This window comes from Euprymna scolopes, chromosome 19 (assembly GCF_053919585.1).
Source record: "Euprymna scolopes isolate OS-2025 chromosome 19, ASM5391958v1, whole genome shotgun sequence".
Taxonomy (NCBI): Eukaryota; Metazoa; Mollusca; class Cephalopoda; order Sepiida; family Sepiolidae; genus Euprymna; species Euprymna scolopes.
Genome location: NC_136500.1, coordinates 140046175 through 140067786, shown reverse-complemented (window position 1 = coordinate 140067786; position 21612 = coordinate 140046175). Strand labels below are relative to the sequence as shown.

The 21612-nt window shown below is 29.5% G+C and overlaps 2 protein-coding genes across 3 annotated transcripts in view; one reads left to right on the top strand and one right to left on the bottom strand.

The window, feature by feature from the left end:
• LOC145240005 (phosphatidylinositol-3,5-bisphosphate 3-phosphatase MTMR14-like) overlaps positions 1-21612 on the top strand; it is a gene marked incomplete in the record, with an annotated part of 148228 nt that overhangs the window by 90152 nt on the left and 36464 nt on the right. Inside the window, 3 exon segments of the mRNA XM_080103598.1 lie at positions 2632-2696; positions 6445-6548; positions 17502-17616. Coding sequence (XP_079959724.1) covers positions 2632-2696; positions 6445-6548; positions 17502-17616 — 284 coding nt within the window.
• Positions 1-21612, bottom strand: part of LOC145240006 (mitochondrial tRNA-specific 2-thiouridylase 1-like) — a 194623-nt gene that overhangs the window by 143004 nt on the left and 30007 nt on the right. The gene's annotated exons all lie outside the window — the stretch shown is intronic.

Below are 21612 nucleotides of genomic sequence, written 5' to 3'. Positions count from 1 at the left end.
TTTGTTTGGAGTTTGGAAACGTCACGGGAGATAACTCCAGTTAAAGCGGCAACACTCCTTCCCCATCTTCATTACAAGCTTTTCTTCCTAAAAATCAAACCTTTTGCTCGGTATCATAATAAATTGTTGTTTTGCTGTAAAACAAAAACTACTTCTCTCCAATTCTCTCTCCTCTGATCTTGAGCACGTAGTACAATGGGGAAAGGAGTGGCTGGTTACTTTTAATGCATCTAAAACCAAGCTTCTCTCTTTACATCATCAACATTCTAATCCACATTTGGCATCAATTGAAATGAATGGCTCTCGTCTTCAGGAGGCCTCAAGTTTTGACAAGCTTCTGGGCTTGACCATTACTCCTGATCTTAAATGGAACACGTACATCAAATCTGTTGCCAAGGCCGCTGGAAAAATGGTGGGATCTTTCTATCGATCTGGTAGATATCTCACTGCTGATGCTATTCTCTATCTATATAAGAGCCAGGTACGTCCAAGGATGGAATACTGTTGCCACATCTGGGCAGGAGCTGCTAGAAAGGATTTGTCCTGCCTTGATAGAGTTCAAAATAGACTTTGTAGCCTCGTAGGAGATGACCTTTTCTCCTCCTTGCAACCTCTATCTCACAGAAGAGATGTTGCGAGTTTGTCTCTGATGTATCGTTATTTTTATGAAAAGTGTTCGACTGAGCTTCAATCTATGGTCCCCCCTCGCCAAACTTTCACGAGAAACACTCGTCTAGCTGTAAACACTATCAATAATTCCCCCCACTCTTTATCTGTGCCTAAACCTAAACGTAGATTCCATGAACAAAGCTTCTTTCTTAGAACTGCACGCCTGTGGAATTGTCTTCCGTGTTCCTGCTTTCCGGCTGACTACAATATGGTTGTGTTCAAGTCTAAAGTAAATAAGTTCTTGATGAGCCGTTCCATATAAGTTATCAAATTTACCAAATTTTCATTACTAATGATTACTATATTGTCCAATTTCTACTGTACACTCTTTAACCCTTATCCTTGAGTGGCCTCTGGGCCTTGATAATGATGTCTGTGTAAAAAAAAAAAAAAAAAAAAAAAAATTAAGTGACATTTTTATTTTTTTTTAATTTTTTTTAGAACTTCATTCCATAACAGGTACATACAGTTTAAACTTTTTTTTCAATATTTTCATTTTTTAATTAAACTGTACAAGTGCCCTAAATAATATACATTATCGAATTATACAAGTACCAAATTAATAAAAATAACAAGTCAGACTTGGCATAAAGACAAAGGTGAATTTTAAAAGTTCAACATGATATTTTATTTGTGCGTGTGCTGGTTTAGCACGAGTCATGAAAGGGATAAAGCTAAAATGTTCAGGAAAGGAATATTTGGTAACAAAGTTAATGTTTGTAACTTCTTGTATGCTCGCTAGGACTCTACGTATTTGTATTTAGTCTGATAGGTTTCGTGAAGAGTTCGTTGATAGAGAGAAAAGTGTTACATGTATTTAAAGATAGGATTAATATATCGCCGGACGGCCGAAGGAGACGATAGTTGCTTGTTCGTGTGCGCACGTATTCATAGCGAGTAGTTTGCTGGAACAAAGGGATACCGGTTAGAAGAGAAAGAAAAGGCAAAGACTTCAGTGCGTTGCCGTGCCGTCATGAGTGTGATAAAGAATGTTTGTTTCAGGGTACCGCACGTGGAAACAAATAGTAGTTAGGGAGAGAAGTTTGTTTTGTACTCACGTTAGGTCTGGGGGGGCCAAAGCCCCCCGCCCCCGGCGATATTTGCAGTTCAACAGACCAGCTAGAAAGAGGCTGATGGTTTCCGGTTTTGCTTTTTATAAACTCTGTCACGTGATAGAGAGTTGGCTTGTGATTGGACAAGCCAGGCGAAAATGAATTTCAAATCTCGAAGCCGCGAGATGTAGCTCTGCTTGTTAGTAAAGGCTGTCGGCTGCTAAGTTTTACGGTCGCGAAATTGTACGTGTGGAAACTACGGATGTACGCGGAACCAAAATGTTGCTTGTACAATCACTTAATATTTGTAGCGAGTCGCTACAATACTATTATTGTCTTCAAACTGCAAAAAATTATGAAGTTCAATAGTTAAACTACCACTGAGAATTTTTGCATTTCATAAACTTAACCTTGATTATAAATCCATAGTGCTTGAAAAAAGTACGTTTATGACAACAAATGAAATCTTCCACTCTCTGGGACCGTTGGTAGCATGCTGAATGTAAACGATGGAGAGTTGCAATCTGGAGGTATCTGGCATCTACCCAGATACTAAACTAATACGTACAAGGCGTGTTGAATCAGGTCACACTTTATTTATACCTTTATAGTCATTCATTTACAGCTGAATAAATTAGTTTAACCATAGGTCATAAAGGTTTAAGTTGACACAAGAATGTGCAATAAAAAATCACCTGAATCCTATATAGCTTAAAAAAAAAAAAAAAATTTGGAAAAATCTTTATGAAGATGGGAATGAAAAGAGACCACATAGAAACACCTCTACATATGTATAAAGATAAGTATTTTGTGATTGAAAATTTGACATGGGTTGATCTTCCATAAATTGTAGATGCTTTTCTTCATTGTTGAAAATGTTTGTCTCATCAAACCTTTTGTTTCTTTCCAGATATTTCGATTCTGCTTCCATTTTTTAAAGTTTATCACATCCGACGAATTTTCTGTTTATTCTGGGTAAGTATCATTTATAAGAAACTGTTTTTTTTTTTTTATTTTGTTTACAACAAAACGTTATAATGCTGGTAGTAATAATAAAATAAATATTTACCGATTTTAAGCAACCAGTAAAGCTAAATTTATAAATAATCCTCACAAGTGTGGTTTTATGTTTGAGAAAATATAAGCACATTAAACATGTTTTATGGTAATCTGGGCAAAAATAGCAACTCTATTGTTAAATATTTAGAGATTTATAAATAATCGAAATCAATAATTGTATCTGAATCGGGAAAATATTGGAATTATCCCATCAACTCTGGAGAATAAGCTCTCTCAAATTTATTCGTACTCCTTGATGGATAATTAACAATTTTGTGTACCTCCTTTATAGGTTTATATATATATATATATATTCATTTTTGATAATTTGAATTTTCAGTAATAAAATTTTTCTGTTATATATCCATATACCAAGATCCGATCGCCTAACAATGACTTGTGATCTTGACCGACCATCTATCCGAAACATTAGCATGTTCAATGTTGCGTTGTCTATATCAATATATATATATATATATATATATATATATATATAAAATGAAAATTACAATTGAATTTACCAAAATAATCCAAGATGGTAAAATTAAAGTAAATTATAAATATTAAAGAATTAATATTTATAAAATTATCTCAGCCAGATATAAAAGCTCGATAAAACCAAATAGGAAATAGAGCTTATAATATGAGCAAACAATTAATAAAATATGTTAAAAAACACTTTGAAATGAGTTAAAAACATATTTAATCTGAAAAGGAAACACTAGATAAATGGATAGTCCTTAATCTGCGGAGTTTCGAAGAAATACTCTCCTTCTCATCAGAGGGTAGGAAAATGTGGGATCGGATTTTGCATGCAGAAGTATTTGATGAAACAACAAGTCAAAGATCTAACTTGAAAACAAAATAAGTTAAGCAGAGGGAATATGGTATATATATATATATATATATGTGTGTGTTACAAGAAAAGTCTGCCCCCTTTTTCTGTAAATGAGAAGAACATTAGATAAGTGGAAAATAAGATTAGGATAAGCCGAGACTCGAACCTTGTAAGCAAGGTTCAGAAATAGATTTAGAAATGGAATGTTAGAATTTCGCAATTGTTAAATTTCATATAATTAGATACTGTTTGTATTGTAAAAAGAATTAATTGTTCATTCTTTTATGAAAACTGAATTAAAAAGGTCAGCTAAAAAGAATGAACAAAAGAATGCCCTGCTCAGGTGCATGCTATCATAAAAAACCTTGACACTTCCAAAGCATGTGGACCCGACCTCATCCCAGCTGTGCTATTAAAAAAGTGCTCAGCCGAAGTAGCTCCAGTTCTCTCCAAACTCTACAACAAATGCCTCAATGAATCTTGCTTTCCGAGCTGTTGGAAAACTGCTTCTGTTGTACCAGTATTCAAGAATTCTGGCGAAAGAACTGACCCATTAAATTATCGCCCTATTAGCCTCCTCCCACTTTTTGTCAATATATTTGAGACCTTAATTAACCATGCTCTAGTCCAGCACCTTACAGATGCTAAACTTCTGACCGACCATCAATATGGATTTAGACAAGCCCGTTCCACGGCAGACATCCTCACTGTAATCTCTGAACGCATATACCATTCACTGGACAAAGCGGGAGAGGGCAGAGCGGTAGCTCTAGATATATCTAAGGCTTTTGACAGGGTATGGCATGAGGGTCTCCTCAGGAAGATTAGATCTTACGGTATCACTGGTAGAATACTTAACATAATTAAATCCTTCTTAGATAAGAGAAAAATCCAGGTTGTCCTCGACGGTCGTACGTCTAAACAACATAATATAAATGCGGGAGTGCCCCAGGGATCTATCCTTGGTCCTCTGCTGTTCCTGATATTCATAAATGACCTCCCCGACAAAACTGCCTCTGAGATGGGTATATATGCTGATGACACCACACTCTATAGCAGGCACGACAGGAAAACAAATGAACATATATCTAAAGTAATGGCAGAAACACTAGAGGATGACCTCAAATCAGTAGTGGAATGGGGACAAAAATGGATGGTAACGTTCAATGCCACCAAGACAAAACTGGTTTCATTCAATAATTACAAGAAACCTTCTCTACCACCTATAGCAATGGCCAACAACTCTTTAGCTGAGAGTACGTCTTTCAAGCTCCTTGGCCTAACGTTCACAGGAAACATGAGCTGGAACAATTACATCGAGGGCATTGCCAGGGCCGCTGCGAGGAAGGTGGGCTCTCTCTACCGTGCTAGAAAACTTCTAACACCCGAAAGTATCATGTACCTCTATAAGGCCACTATTCGCCCATGTATGGAGTATTGCTGTCACATTTGGGCCGGTGCATCGGCTACTAGTCTCTCGCTCCTTGACAGGGTTCAAAAGAGAGTCGCAAATCTGATAGGCCCTAAACTGGCATCAAAACTTCAGCCTCTGTCCCATCGTCGAAACGTTGCATCCCTCTGCCTGTTCTACAAGTATTATAATGGTGAATGCTCTGAAGAACTGCAAGTACTTGTGCCCCCACGACGTGAACACCCTCGACAGACCCGACAAGCTACACAATCCCACCCCCACACTGTAGAGATCCCTAGATGTAAAAGATCCTTCTACTCCAGTAGTTTCTTCCCCAGAACTGCTAGACTTTGGAATTCCATTCCAGGTCACTGCTTCCCCAACTGTACTGACATGCATAAGTTCAAGTGCAACGTGAACCAACATCTCGCTGCCCTAATCCCTACATAGTACCCCAGTAGATGTTTCCCTTGATAGTAGCCCCCTACATTAAAGTGGCAATGTGCCTTGTTTGGGGTGAATATGTAATAAAAAAAAAAAAAAAAAAAAAAAAAAATACAAATTAAAAATATATTGTAAAAAATAGGTTAGTTCAAAATTCTTTGTTTGCAGAAGTGTGTTTGAAGAATGTGTGCTGAGCCACATGAGTGGTCACATTTGGAACCACACATCTGACGTCATAGCAGAAAGGGAATTTCTCAATAATAGGAGCTAGGATCAGCAGATTAGAGGGTCGGGGGGGGGGGTCGAGCAGTCAGCAAAGTCGGTTGCAAAGAGTTGACATGATCAGAGGAGGGTCCCTTCAGAAGCGAAGGGAGAACATTTAACCATGTAGAAATGAATTTGAATTCGTGACATCATCATCAGTCAACCGGTCAAATGAAATAAAGAACATCATCGGTTTTTGTAACTGTTGTCTTCGTGTCGTCATTCAATAATTGAAGGTAATGTGTTAATCATCTTAATATGAACTTTGTGTAACCTCCTTTCAAGTAATGTGTCCCCCTCCTCCATCATAAGTAATGATTCTCCCCCTCCTGTGTTAAAAGAACTGATCACCCTCTCTCCTCGCTAATATATGTTATAAGAATCCACAGAACTGTAGTATGTATAAATGTCTCTTCCCCTCATCATTGTTATATATATGTCAGCCGTCTCTCAATATGAATGTCCCCTATGCAGCACACACACACACACACACATATATATATATATATATATATATATATATATAAAATGAGATGCGTGTATATAAATGAATGGATGAACTATTCAATAAATTCCTGCACCAAATTTAATCTTGACGATGTTTTAATTTACTTTGTCTTTTAAATTTTTGTGATTATTTCTTTCCCAGGTTAAAAAAAGAATACCGTTCTTATCTTATTTAAAAAAAAAAAATTTCTTTTTTTCAGTTCCAAGCAAGATGTGAAAAGTAAACGTTTGGTCAGAGAGAAACAAGAAAAAGATAAAAAAGATCCGAGTTTGTTTAAGAATGACTTTCAAGAAAAAACTGCTGGTATTGAAAACCTTTCATCTGTTCTTATTCAAGGGAAAATTTCGTTCTTTAAAAATAGCCAATCAAAACTAAAATGTCTGAAATAAATTGTCAAATATTTTTATATATGATTAAAATTTAAAAAACAATCTGTTCTTGTCGAGAATTCCCCCTATATTAAAAAACAAAAATAAAAAATTGTCTATGTGATGTACATACCTGTGACGGAATGAAAATGTCATACTAAAAAAAATTACATAAATTGATCAAGTAGTCTTATTTTTAACAAAGAAAATCAAATTTTATGAGTAGCCAATCTCCCTCTTGAAAAAACAAGAGCAGATAACTCAACAATTATTTAAATCTGTGAGATCGGCCTGGTAATGCCTACGATTTCTGATTAATCACTTAAAATCCTGGACAACCACCAAAACATTTTGAGGTGATTTATCAGTGAAGTGCTGGCTTTGTTTTTTGGTATTTTTCAACATCATCGTCATTTTTTAACATCATCATTTTTTAACATCATCATTGTCATTTTTTAACATTTTTCCTCATCATTTTTTAACATCATTTTTCCTCATCATTTTTTAACATCATTTTTCCTCATCATTTTTAACATCATTTTTCATCATCATTTTTAACATAATTTTTCATCATTTTTCATCGTCATTTTTCATCATCATTTTTAACATCATTTTTCATCATTTTTCATCGTCATTTTTCATCATCATTATTTTTCAAAATCATCGCCATTTTTCATCATTATTTTTCAAAATCATTGTCATTTTTCATCATCATTATTTTCAAAATCATTTTTCAAAATCATCATTTTTCATCATTATTTTTCATCATTATTTTCAAAATCGTCATTTTTCATCATTATTATTTTTCAAAATCGTCATTTTTCATCATCTTTATTATGATTTTTTAATCATCATCATCATTTTTCCTCATTATTTTTCAAAATCATCATAGTCATTTTTCATCATCATTATTTTTCAAAATCGTCATTTTTCACCATCTTTTTTTTTTCAAATCATCATCGTCTTTTTTCATCATCATTTTTCAAAATCATTGTCTTTTTTCATCATTATTTTTTCAAATCATCGTCTTTTTTCACCATCATTATTTTTTCAAATCATCGTCTTTTTTCACCATCATTATTTTTCAAAATCGTCATTTTTCATCATTTTTCAAAATCCTCACCGTCATTTTCCATCATTATTTTTCAAAATCATCGTTTCATTTTTCATCATCATTATTTTTCAAAATCATCGTTTCATTTTTCATCATCATTATTTTTCAAAATCATCATCTCATTTTTCATCATCATTTTTCAAAATCATCATCATTTTTAATCATTATTTTTCAAAATCGTCATTTTTCATCATCATTTTTTCAAAATCGTCATTTTTCATCATCATTTTTTCAAAATCGTCATTTTTCATCATCATTTTTTCAAAATCGTCATTTTTCATCATCATTTTTTCAAAATCGTCATTTTTCATCATCATTTTTTCAAAATCGTCATTTGTCATCATCATTTTTTCAAAATCGTCATTTTTTCATCATTTTTTCAAAATCGTCATTTTTCATCATCATTTTTTCAAAATCGTCATCATTTTTAATCATCATTTTTCAAAATCATCATCATCATTTTTAATCATTATTTTTCAAAATCGTCATTTTTCATCATCATTTTTTCAAAATCGTCATTTTTCATCATCATTTTTTCAAAATCGTCATTTTTCATCATCATTTTTTCAAAATCGTCATTTTTCATCATTTTTTCAAAATCGTCATTTTTCATCATCATTTTTTCAAAATCGTCATTTTTCATCATCATTTTTTCAAAATCGTCATTTTTCATCATCATTTTTTCAAAATCGTCATTTTTCATCATTTTTTCTAAATCGTCATTTTTCATCATTTTTTCAAAATCGTCATTTTTCATCATCATTTTTTCAAAATCGTTATCATCATTTTTAATCATCATAGTTAAAATCATCATCATCATCAATTTCCATCATCATCATTATTTAAAAATCATCATCAATTTCCATCATCATCATCAATTTCCGTCATCATCATTATTTAAAAATCATCATCAATTTCCATCATCATTATTATTTAAAAATCATCATCATCAATTTCCGTCATCATTATTATTTAAAAATCATCATCATCAATTTCCGTCATCATTATTATTTAAAAATCATCATCATCAATTTCCGTCATTATTATTTAAAAATCATCATCATCAATTTCCGTCATCATTATTATTTAAAAATCATCATCATCAATTTCCATCATCATTATTATTTAAAAATCATCATCATCAATTTCCGTCATCATTATTATTTAAAAATCATCATCATCAATTTCCATCATCATTATTATTTAAAAATCATCATCATCAATTTCCATCATCATTATTATTTAAAAATCATCATCATCAATTTCCATCATCATTATTATTTAAAAATCATCATCAATTTCCATCATCATTATTATTTAAAAATCATCATCATCAATTTCCGTCATCATTATTATTTAAAAATCATCATCATCAATTTCCGTCATTATTATTTAAAAATCATCATCATCAATTTCCGTCATCATTATTATTTAAAAATCATCATCATCAATTTCCATCATCATTATTTAAAAATCATCATCATCAATTTCCATCATCATTATTATTTAAAAATCATCATCATCAATTTCCATCATCATTGTTATTTAAAAATCATCATCATCAATTTCCGTCATCATTATTATTTAAAAATCATCATCATCAATTTCCATCATCATTGTTATTTAAAAATCATCATCATCAATTTCCATCATCATTATTATTTAAAAATCATCATCATCAATTTCCATCATCATTATTATTTAAAAATCATCATCATCAATTTCCATCATCATTGTTATTTAAAAATCATCATCATCAATTTCCATCATCATTGTTATTTAAAAATCATCATCATCAATTTCCGTCATCATTATTATTTAAAAATCATCATCATCAATTTCCATCATCATTATTATTTAAAAATCATCATCATCAATTTCCATCATCATTATTATTTAAAAATCATCATCATCAATTTCCATCATCATTATTATTTAAAAATCATCATCATCAATTTCCGTCATCATTATTATTTAAAAATCATCATCATCAATTTCCATCATCATTGTTATTTAAAAATCATCATCATCAATTTCCGTCATCATTATTATTTAAAAATCATCATCATCAATTTCCATCATCATTATTATTTAAAAATCATCATCATCAATTTCCATCATCATTATTATTTAAAAATCATCATCATCAATTTCCATCATCATTATTATTTAAAAATCATCATCATCAATTTCCATCATCATTATTATTTAAAAATCATCATCATCAATTTCCATCATCATTATTATTTAAAAATCATCATCATCAATTTCCATCATCATTATTATTTAAAAATCATCATCATCAATTTCCATCATCATTATTATTTAAAAATCATCATCATCAATTTCCATCATCATTATTATTTAAAAATCATCATCATCAATTTCCATCATCATTATTATTTAAAAATCATCATCATCAATTTCCATCATCATTGTTATTTAAAAATCATCATCATCAATTTCCATCATCATTATTATTTAAAAATCATCATCATCAATTTCCATCATCATTATTATTTAAAAATCATCATCATCAATTTCCATCATCATTATTATTTAAAAATCATCATCATCAATTTCCATCATCATTATTATTTAAAAATCATCATCATCAATTTCCATCATCATTATTATTTAAAAATCATCATCATCAATTTCCGTCATCATTATTATTTAAAAATCATCATCATCAATTTCCATCATCATTGTTATTTAAAAATCATCATCATCAATTTCCGTCATCATTATTATTTAAAAATCATCATCATCAATTTCCATCATCATTATTATTTAAAAATCATCATCATCAATTTCCATCATCATTATTATTTAAAAATCATCATCATCAATTTCCATCATCATTATTATTTAAAAATCATCATCATCAATTTCCATCATCATTATTATTTAAAAATCATCATCATCAATTTCCATCATCATTGTTATTTAAAAATCATCATCATCAATTTCCATCATCATTATTATTTAAAAATCATCATCATCAATTTCCATCATCATTATTATTTAAAAATCATCATCATCAATTTCCATCATCATTATTATTTAAAAATCATCATCATCAATTTCCATCATCATTATTATTTAAAAATCATCATCATCAATTTCCATCATCATTATTATTTAAAAATCATCATCATCAATTTCCATCATCATTATTATTTAAAAATCATCATCATCAATTTCCATCATCATTGTTATTTAAAAATCATCATCATCAATTTCCATCATCATTATTATTTAAAAATCATCATCATCAATTTCCATCATCATTATTATTTAAAAATCATCATCAATTTCCATCATCATTATTATTTAAAAATCATCATCATCAATTTCCATCATCATTGTTATTTAAAAATCATCATCATCAATTTCCATCATCATTATTATTTAAAAATCATCATCATCAATTTCCATCATCATTATTATTTAAAAATCATCATCATCAATTTCCATCATCATTATTATTTAAAAATCATCATCATCAATTTCCATCATCATTATTATTTAAAAATCATCATCATCAATTTCCGTCATCATTATTATTTAAAAATCATCATCATCAATTTCCATCATCATTGTTATTTAAAAATCATCATCATCAATTTCCGTCATCATTATTATTTAAAAATCATCATCATCAATTTCCATCATCATTATTATTTAAAAATCATCATCATCAATTTCCATCATCATTATTATTTAAAAATCATCATCATCAATTTCCATCATCATTATTATTTAAAAATCATCATCATCAATTTCCATCATCATTATTATTTAAAAATCATCATCATCAATTTCCATCATCATTATTATTTAAAAATCATCATCATCAATTTCCATCATCATTATTATTTAAAAATCATCATCATCAATTTCCGTCATCATTATTATTTAAAAATCATCATCATCAATTTCCATCATCATTGTTATTTAAAAATCATCATCATCAATTTCCGTCATCATTATTATTTAAAAATCATCATCATCAATTTCCATCATCATTATTATTTAAAAATCATCATCATCAATTTCCATCATCATTATTATTTAAAAATCATCATCATCAATTTCCATCATCATTATTATTTAAAAATCATCATCATCAATTTCCATCATCATTATTATTTAAAAATCATCATCATCAATTTCCATCATCATTATTATTTAAAAATCATCATCATCAATTTCCATCATCATTATTATTTAAAAATCATCATCATCAATTTCCATCATCATTATTATTTAAAAATCATCATCATCAATTTCCATCATCATTATTATTTAAAAATCATCATCATCAATTTCCATCATCATTATTATTTAAAAATCATCATCATCAATTTCCATCATCATTGTTATTTAAAAATCATCATCATCAATTTCCATCATCATTATTATTTAAAAATCATCATCATCAATTTCCATCATCATTATTATTTAAAAATCATCATCATCAATTTCCATCATCATTATTATTTAAAAATCATCATCATCAATTTCCATCATCATTATTATTTAAAAATCATCATCATCAATTTCCATCATCATTATTATTTAAAAATCATCATCATCAATTTCCGTCATCATTATTATTTAAAAATCATCATCATCAATTTCCATCATCATTGTTATTTAAAAATCATCATCATCAATTTCCGTCATCATTATTATTTAAAAATCATCATCATCAATTTCCATCATCATTATTATTTAAAAATCATCATCATCAATTTCCATCATCATTATTATTTAAAAATCATCATCATCAATTTCCATCATCATTATTATTTAAAAATCATCATCATCAATTTCCATCATCATTATTATTTAAAAATCATCATCATCAATTTCCATCATCATTGTTATTTAAAAATCATCATCATCAATTTCCATCATCATTATTATTTAAAAATCATCATCATCAATTTCCATCATCATTATTATTTAAAAATCATCATCATCAATTTCCATCATCATTATTATTTAAAAATCATCATCATCAATTTCCATCATCATTATTATTTAAAAATCATCATCATCAATTTCCATCATCATTATTATTTAAAAATCATCATCATCAATTTCCATCATCATTATTATTTAAAAATCATCATCATCAATTTCCATCATCATTGTTATTTAAAAATCATCATCATCAATTTCCATCATCATTATTATTTAAAAATCATCATCATCAATTTCCATCATCATTATTATTTAAAAATCATCATCATCAATTTCCATCATCATTATTATTTAAAAATCATCATCATCAATTTCCATCATCATTGTTATTTAAAAATCATCATCATCAATTTCCATCATCATTATTATTTAAAAATCATCATCATCAATTTCCATCATCATTATTATTTAAAAATCATCATCATCAATTTCCATCATCATTATTATTTAAAAATCATCATCATCAATTTCCATCATCATTATTATTTAAAAATCATCATCATCAATTTCCGTCATCATTATTATTTAAAAATCATCATCATCAATTTCCATCATCATTGTTATTTAAAAATCATCATCATCAATTTCCGTCATCATTATTATTTAAAAATCATCATCATCAATTTCCATCATCATTATTATTTAAAAATCATCATCATCAATTTCCATCATCATTATTATTTAAAAATCATCATCATCAATTTCCATCATCATTATTATTTAAAAATCATCATCATCAATTTCCATCATCATTATTATTTAAAAATCATCATCATCAATTTCCATCATCATTATTATTTAAAAATCATCATCATCAATTTCCATCATCATTATTATTTAAAAATCATCATCATCAATTTCCATCATCATTATTATTTAAAAATCATCATCATCAATTTCCGTCATCATTATTATTTAAAAATCATCATCATCAATTTCCATCATCATTGTTATTTAAAAATCATCATCATCAATTTCCGTCATCATTATTATTTAAAAATCATCATCATCAATTTCCATCATCATTGTTATTTAAAAATCATCATCATCAATTTCCATCATCATTATTATTTAAAAATCATCATCATCAATTTCCATCATCATTATTATTTAAAAATCATCATCATCAATTTCCATCATCATTATTATTTAAAAATCATCATCATCAATTTCCATCATCATTGTTATTTAAAAATCATCATCATCAATTTCCATCATCATTATTATTTAAAAATCATCATCATCAATTTCCATCATCATTATTATTTAAAAATCATCATCATCAATTTCCATCATCATTATTATTTAAAAATCATCATCATCAATTTCCATCATCATTATTATTTAAAAATCATCATCATCAATTTCCATCATCATTATTATTTAAAAATCATCATCATCAATTTCCATCATCATTATTATTTAAAAATCATCATCATCAATTTCCATCATCATTGTTATTTAAAAATCATCATCATCAATTTCCATCATCATTATTATTTAAAAATCATCATCATCAATTTCCATCATCATTATTATTTAAAAATCATCATCATCAATTTCCATCATCATTATTATTTAAAAATCATCATCATCAATTTCCATCATCATTGTTATTTAAAAATCATCATCATCAATTTCCATCATCATTATTATTTAAAAATCATCATCATCAATTTCCATCATCATTATTATTTAAAAATCATCATCATCAATTTCCATCATCATTATTATTTAAAAATCATCATCATCAATTTCCATCATCATTATTATTTAAAAATCATCATCATCAATTTCCGTCATCATTATTATTTAAAAATCATCATCATCAATTTCCGTCATCATTGTTATTTAAAAATCATCATCATCAATTTCCGTCATCATTATTATTTAAAAATCATCATCATCAATTTCCATCATCATTATTATTTAAAAATCATCATCATCAATTTCCATCATCATTATTATTTAAAAATCATCATCATCAATTTCCATCATCATTATTATTTAAAAATCATCATCATCAATTTCCATCATCATTATTATTTAAAAATCATCATCATCAATTTCCATCATCATTATTATTTAAAAATCATCATCATCAATTTCCATCATCATTATTATTTAAAAATCATCATCATCAATTTCCATCATCATTATTATTTAAAAATCATCATCATCAATTTCCGTCATCATTATTATTTAAAAATCATCATCATCAATTTCCATCATCATTGTTATTTAAAAATCATCATCATCAATTTCCGTCATCATTATTATTTAAAAATCATCATCATCAATTTCCATCATCATTATTATTTAAAAATCATCATCATCAATTTCCATCATCATTATTATTTAAAAATCATCATCATCAATTTCCATCATCATTATTATTTAAAAATCATCATCATCAATTTCCATCATCATTATTATTTAAAAATCATCATCATCAATTTCCGTCATCATTATTATTTAAAAATCATCATCATCAATTTCCATCATCATTATTATTTAAAAATCATCATCATCAATTTCCATCATCATTGTTATTTAAAAATCATCATCATCAATTTCCATCATCATTATTATTTAAAAATCATCATCATCAATTTCCATCATCATTATTATTTAAAAATCATCATCATCAATTTCCATCATCATTATTATTTAAAAATCATCATCATCAATTTCCATCATCATTATTATTTAAAAATCATCATCATCAATTTCCGTCATCATTATTATTTAAAAATCATCATCATCAATTTCCATCATCATTGTTATTTAAAAATCATCATCATCAATTTCCGTCATCATTATTATTTAAAAATCATCATCATCAATTTCCATCATCATTATTATTTAAAAATCATCATCATCAATTTCCATCATCATTATTATTTAAAAATCATCATCATCAATTTCCATCATCATTATTATTTAAAAATCATCATCATCAATTTCCATCATCATTATTATTTAAAAATCATCATCATCAATTTCCATCATCATTATTATTTAAAAATCATCATCATCAATTTCCATCATCATTATTATTTAAAAATCATCATCATCAATTTCCATCATCATTATTATTTAAAAATCATCATCATCAATTTCCATCATCATTATTATTTAAAAATCATCATCATCAATTTCCATCATCATTATTATTTAAAAATCATCATCATCAATTTCCATCATCATTGTTATTTAAAAATCATCATCATCAATTTCCGTCATCATTATTATTTAAAAATCATCATCATCAATTTCCATCATCATTATTATTTAAAAATCATCATCATCAATTTCCATCATCATTATTATTTAAAAATCATCATCATCAATTTCCATCATCATTATTATTTAAAAATCATCATCATCAATTTCCATCATCATTGTTATTTAAAAATCATCATCATCAATTTCCATCATCATTATTATTTAAAAATCATCATCATCAATTTCCATCATCATTATTATTTAAAAATCATCATCATCAATTTCCGTCATCATTATTATTTAAAAATCATCATCATCAATTTCCATCATCATTGTTATTTAAAAATCATCATCATCAATTTCCGTCATCATTATTATTTAAAAATCATCATCATCAATTTCCATCATCATTATTATTTAAAAATCATCATCATCAATTTCCATCATCATTATTATTTAAAAATCATCATCATCAATTTCCATCATCATTATTATTTAAAAATCATCATCATCAATTTCCATCATCATTATTATTTAAAAATCATCATCATCAATTTCCATCATCATTATTATTTAAAAATCATCATCATCAATTTCCATCATCATTATTATTTAAAAATCATCATCATCAATTTCCGTCATCATTATTATTTAAAAATCATCATCATCAATTTCCATCATCATTGTTATTTAAAAATCATCATCATCAATTTCCGTCATCATTATTATTTAAAAATCATCATCATCAATTTCCATCATCATTGTTATTTAAAAATCATCATCATCAATTTCCATCATCATTATTATTTTAAAATCATCATCATCAATTTCCGTCATCATTATTATTTAAAAGCATTCAACTAATAATCCGGTCCTGCTTTTCTTAGATACAATAAATCTCAAGACATATTATACAAAACAAAATGCTGCGTTGCTAAATGACTTTTTTGAATTTTTTATCTTCATGATTAGGTGAACCGATTCTTCATCCCTCATCTTTTTTTCTTTCACATCTTCCACGTATTTTATAAAATCTATTATATGAAGAGGGTGTTGTGGGGGTATTTGAAAACTAAGTGGAATCAACCAGTCCTATGAATACCTCTGGTTTCAGAGTCTAACTAGAGACATTCATACCATGTTTAACCGCATGCTCTGAACACGCTCCTCTCATACCACTTTAGTGGCTCCTGTATTCTTTATGATAAATACATATTATATTTTATACACTTTACACTACTAGTGGTTTCTTTCATTTGTGACCCCTAGCATGGGTCTACAACAACTGGCTGACGAGGATGATTCAAGAACGTTTGGGATTAATCTACAACATAAAGTGAAGTCCCCCTTCTTTCTTCGTCATTGATAGCTTTTTTTCCTACAAATAGTTGCAGATACTTTTATCAAAATAATTATTTCTCTGAAGAAATATAAAATAAATAAATTTTATCAAAATGTAATTTCTCTAAAAAAAAATATAAAATAAATTAATTTTATTCTAAAAAAAAAAGAATGTAAGGAATGAAATCTTCTTTTTTTTTTCCATTGTAGATAAACACCAAAGTAAAAATCTTCAAGATGAAGATTCTAATTTCCTCAGCTGCTCAGACTCCCAACAGTCAGAATCTACGAGTCCGGCAGGAGCTCAAGTCTTTCTCAGTGAAGGGTAAGGAAAAACAAACCTTGCAAACAAATTTTTTAGATAACGAGATTTTATTTGTATGGTTTTTATTTGAACAATTGAATTCATTGTTGCTGTTTATTTTTTTGGTACTTATACAGTTTAGTCAAGACATTAAAACATGAAAATATCGAAAAAAGGTTATATTGCACGTATCCGTTATGGAACGAAGTTCTCCCCCAAAAAAAATTCACTTAATTTTATCAAGTAATTTTTTTTTTTTTTACAGCGTAAAAACAATTTGCTATGATACCGAGCAAAAGGTTCGATTTTTAGGAAGAAAAGCTAGAATTAAAGATGGGGAGGGAGTATTGGCGCTTTACATGGAGTTATCTCCCCGTGGTGTGTTCAGCAAATTTCACAATGGCTGATTTCAACGCGCTCTCATAAGAACATGTTTTTCCGCTGTAAAAAAAAAAAAAACGCTCGAACAAATTAAATGAAATTTTTTTTTTTGGAGATCTTCAGTCCAAAACAGATACGTACAATCTAACCTTTTTTTTGATATTTTCATTTTTTAACGTCTTTACTAAACTGTACAAGTACTATTTTTTAAAAATGTTATTTGAACCGAATTGCCCTTTGGCTATCATTTGATCATTCATGGTAATGTTGTTCTTGTGTTCAATGGATTATTTTTATCTGAGTATTATTGAGTCTATAACGTGTTGAGATGCTGATCTTGTTATAATGTTGGTAATGTTATTTGTCTCAGAAACTATAAAGTTCATTGTGGAATAATTTATAGAAGCAAAATGCAAATTTTATGTTCAAATGAAAAAAGTTCAGATGGGAATCGTTCAAAGGGAGATGACTCTAACATGAGATGACTTAACAATGAATACTTTTTATAGTTCCTTTTAATGCATGACTTTCATAACTGGAGTCCATTGTAAATAATTAACTAATATACTAATCAATATTTGCCACCAATCATCAAGTCTGTTAATAAATTTATAGCAGATGTGAAAACACCACATTGTGTCACACACAGTTATGAGATTAAGAATGTATTGTGATGTTAGAAACACTCCCACCACCACCGCTATGGTTATCTTGTATGTGTGTTTTGGGTCATTGTCATGTTGGAACACTGCTCTGCAACCCAGTATTTGACAGTACATGTTGGAGTTCATGTTTCTGTCAATGAAATATAACTCTCCAATACCTGCAGCACACATGCAGCCCCAGACCATGAGATTCCTACCACCATGCTTGACTGTAGGCATGACACGCTTATCTTTGTACTCCTCAAATTGGTGTGCATGGCTGTCATCCCAGGAGGAAACCTCTTCTGAAGGAAATACACAAGAAAGCCTGCAAAGAGTTTGCTGAAGACACGTCAACAAAGCCCATAGATTACTGGAACCATATCTTATGGTCGGATGAGACAAAATTTAATTTGCTTGGTCTTGATGGCCTTAAAAGTATGTGTCGCGTCGACCAGGTGAGGAGTACAAAGATAAGTGCGTCATGCCTACAGTCAAGCATGGTGGTGGGTTACATTTCATTGAGGGGAAACATGAACTCCAACATGTACTGTCAAATACTGCAGCAGAGCATGATCCTCTCCCTCCAGAAACTGGGTCGCAGAACAGTATTCCAGCATGACAATGACCCAAAACACACATACAAGACAACCACTGCTTTACTAAAGAGGCTGAATGTAAAGGTTATGGACTGGCTAAGCATGTCTCCAGACTTTTTTTTTTTTTTTTACATAGGCGTCACCACTTATCAAGGATAAGGGTTAAAGAGTGTAGAGTAGTCAAAAGGACAATATAGTAATCGATAGTAATGGAAGTTCGGTAAATGTGTTAACTTAAGTGGAACGGCTCATCAGAAACTTGTTCACGTTGGACTTGAAGACAACCATATTATAGACAGCTGGAAAGCAGGAAAACGGAAGACAATTCCACAGGCGTCCAGTTCTAAGAAAGAAGCTTTGATCATGGAATCTATGTTTAGGTTTAGGTACAGATAAAGAGTGGGGAAAATTATTGATAATGTTTTCAGCTAGTCTAGTGTTTCTTGTGAAAGTTGGGTGAGGGGGGACCATAGATTGAAGCTCAGTTGAACACTTTCCATGAAAATAACGATAAAGCAGAGACAAACTCGCAACATCTCTTCTGTGAGATAGAGGTTGCAGCGAAGAGAAAAGGACATCTCCCACCAGGCCACGAAGTCTATTTTGAACCCTATCAAGGCAGGACAAGTCTTTTCTAGCAGCTCCTGCCCATATGTGGCAACAGTATTCCATCCTTGGACGTATCTGGCTCTTATATAGATAGAGAATTGCATCAGCAGTGAGATATCTACCAGATCGATAGAACGATCCCACCATTTTTCCAGCGACCTTGGCAACAGATTTGATGTACGTATTCCATTTAAGATCAGGAGTAAAGGTCAAGCCCAGAAGCCTGTCAAAACTTGAGGCCTCCCCAAGACGAGAGCCATTCATTTTAATTGATGCCAGATGGGGATCAGAACGTTGATGATGTAAAGATAGAAGCTTGGTTTTAGATGCATTAAAAGTAACCAGCCACTCCTTTCCCCATTGTACAACGTGATCAAGATCAGAGGAGAGAGAATCGGAGAGAACTTGGTCATTTACTGTAGAACATCTTTGGGACATCCTCAAGCAGAAGGTGGGAGTGTGCAAAGTCTCAAATATCCGCCAGCTCCGTGATGTCAGAATTGAAGAGTGAAAGAGCATTTCAGTAGCTACATGTGATGAAGCTCTGGTAAACTCTATTCTCAGGAGAGTAAAGGCAGTTTTGGATAATGATTTGGATTTGTGGCCACACAAAATATTGAGAGTTGACATGTATGTTAATATTGACAACTTTTCGTAAAGGGTTGTACTCACTTTTGTTGCCAGTAATTTAGCTTTTAATGGCTATATTTTGAGTTATTTTGAGGGGAAAATAAATTAGCTCTGTTATATATGCTGCAGAGAGACTACTTTTCATTGTGTCAAAAAATCATTTTTCAGTTTTGTTCCATGAAGAGATATACTTAAATATTTGAAGAAATGTGAGGGGTGTACTCACTTTTGTGATACACTGTATATATATATATGTATATACTTATTGATTTGAAAATTGTCCCTTGTTTTCGTCTTTCTTCCTCAATACCGACTACATTCTATTCCTCGCATTGTAATAGCCTTCTAAGTCTCTTCTACATACCTATTTCACACAATGCTTCAAGCAAACTACATCTCATTTTTTAATATAAATATTTATATATTTGCACACACATTCTTTGTTATTTCTTTTAACAATTTAAATGTTTAATTTGGCCTTTTTGTTTGTGAAAGTTTGGCTACAATTATCACTTTGGCTTTTTTTTGGCCTTTTTTTGCTAAAAGATTTGGCTTCAAATATTTTTTATGGTTTGGCAACCCTGAAGGCAACACTATTTTGAATAAATTGTTAATCCAGGTGCCAGGTGTGGCAGTAACTGAGACAAAGGGATCAGACATAATGGTTGATATATTTAAAGTTAGTTTGCAGACGATTTGAGAACTGGCAGTGAGTTTTGCAGCAGTTTACTACAGTTAGGGACAGTTTACGGTTCATCTTGAATTTGTGACAGTTGAGGATGGTTTCAGGATAATCGAAGGCAGGTGGTGGCTTGGACCAGTTTAGGAGAGTTTTTAGAAGGTCGAAATAAGCTAATGTCAACTAATAACAAAGAGGCCTCAACAAGAACGTTATCGTTTAGAGGGTGTATGGTGTTACACACACACCCAAAGTACAATGGATATCTAGTGGGTGATGCCCTTTTCTCTTCCCTGCAAAATCCATTGCCAAAGTCGCTGAAAAAATGGTAGGATCCTTCTACATTCCAGTAGATATCTCACTCCTGATGCAATTCTTTACTTATATAAACCTCTTTCCCACAGAAGAGATGTAGCGAACATGTCTCTTCTTTATCATTATTTTCATGGCAGGTGCTCATTTGAACTTCAGTCTA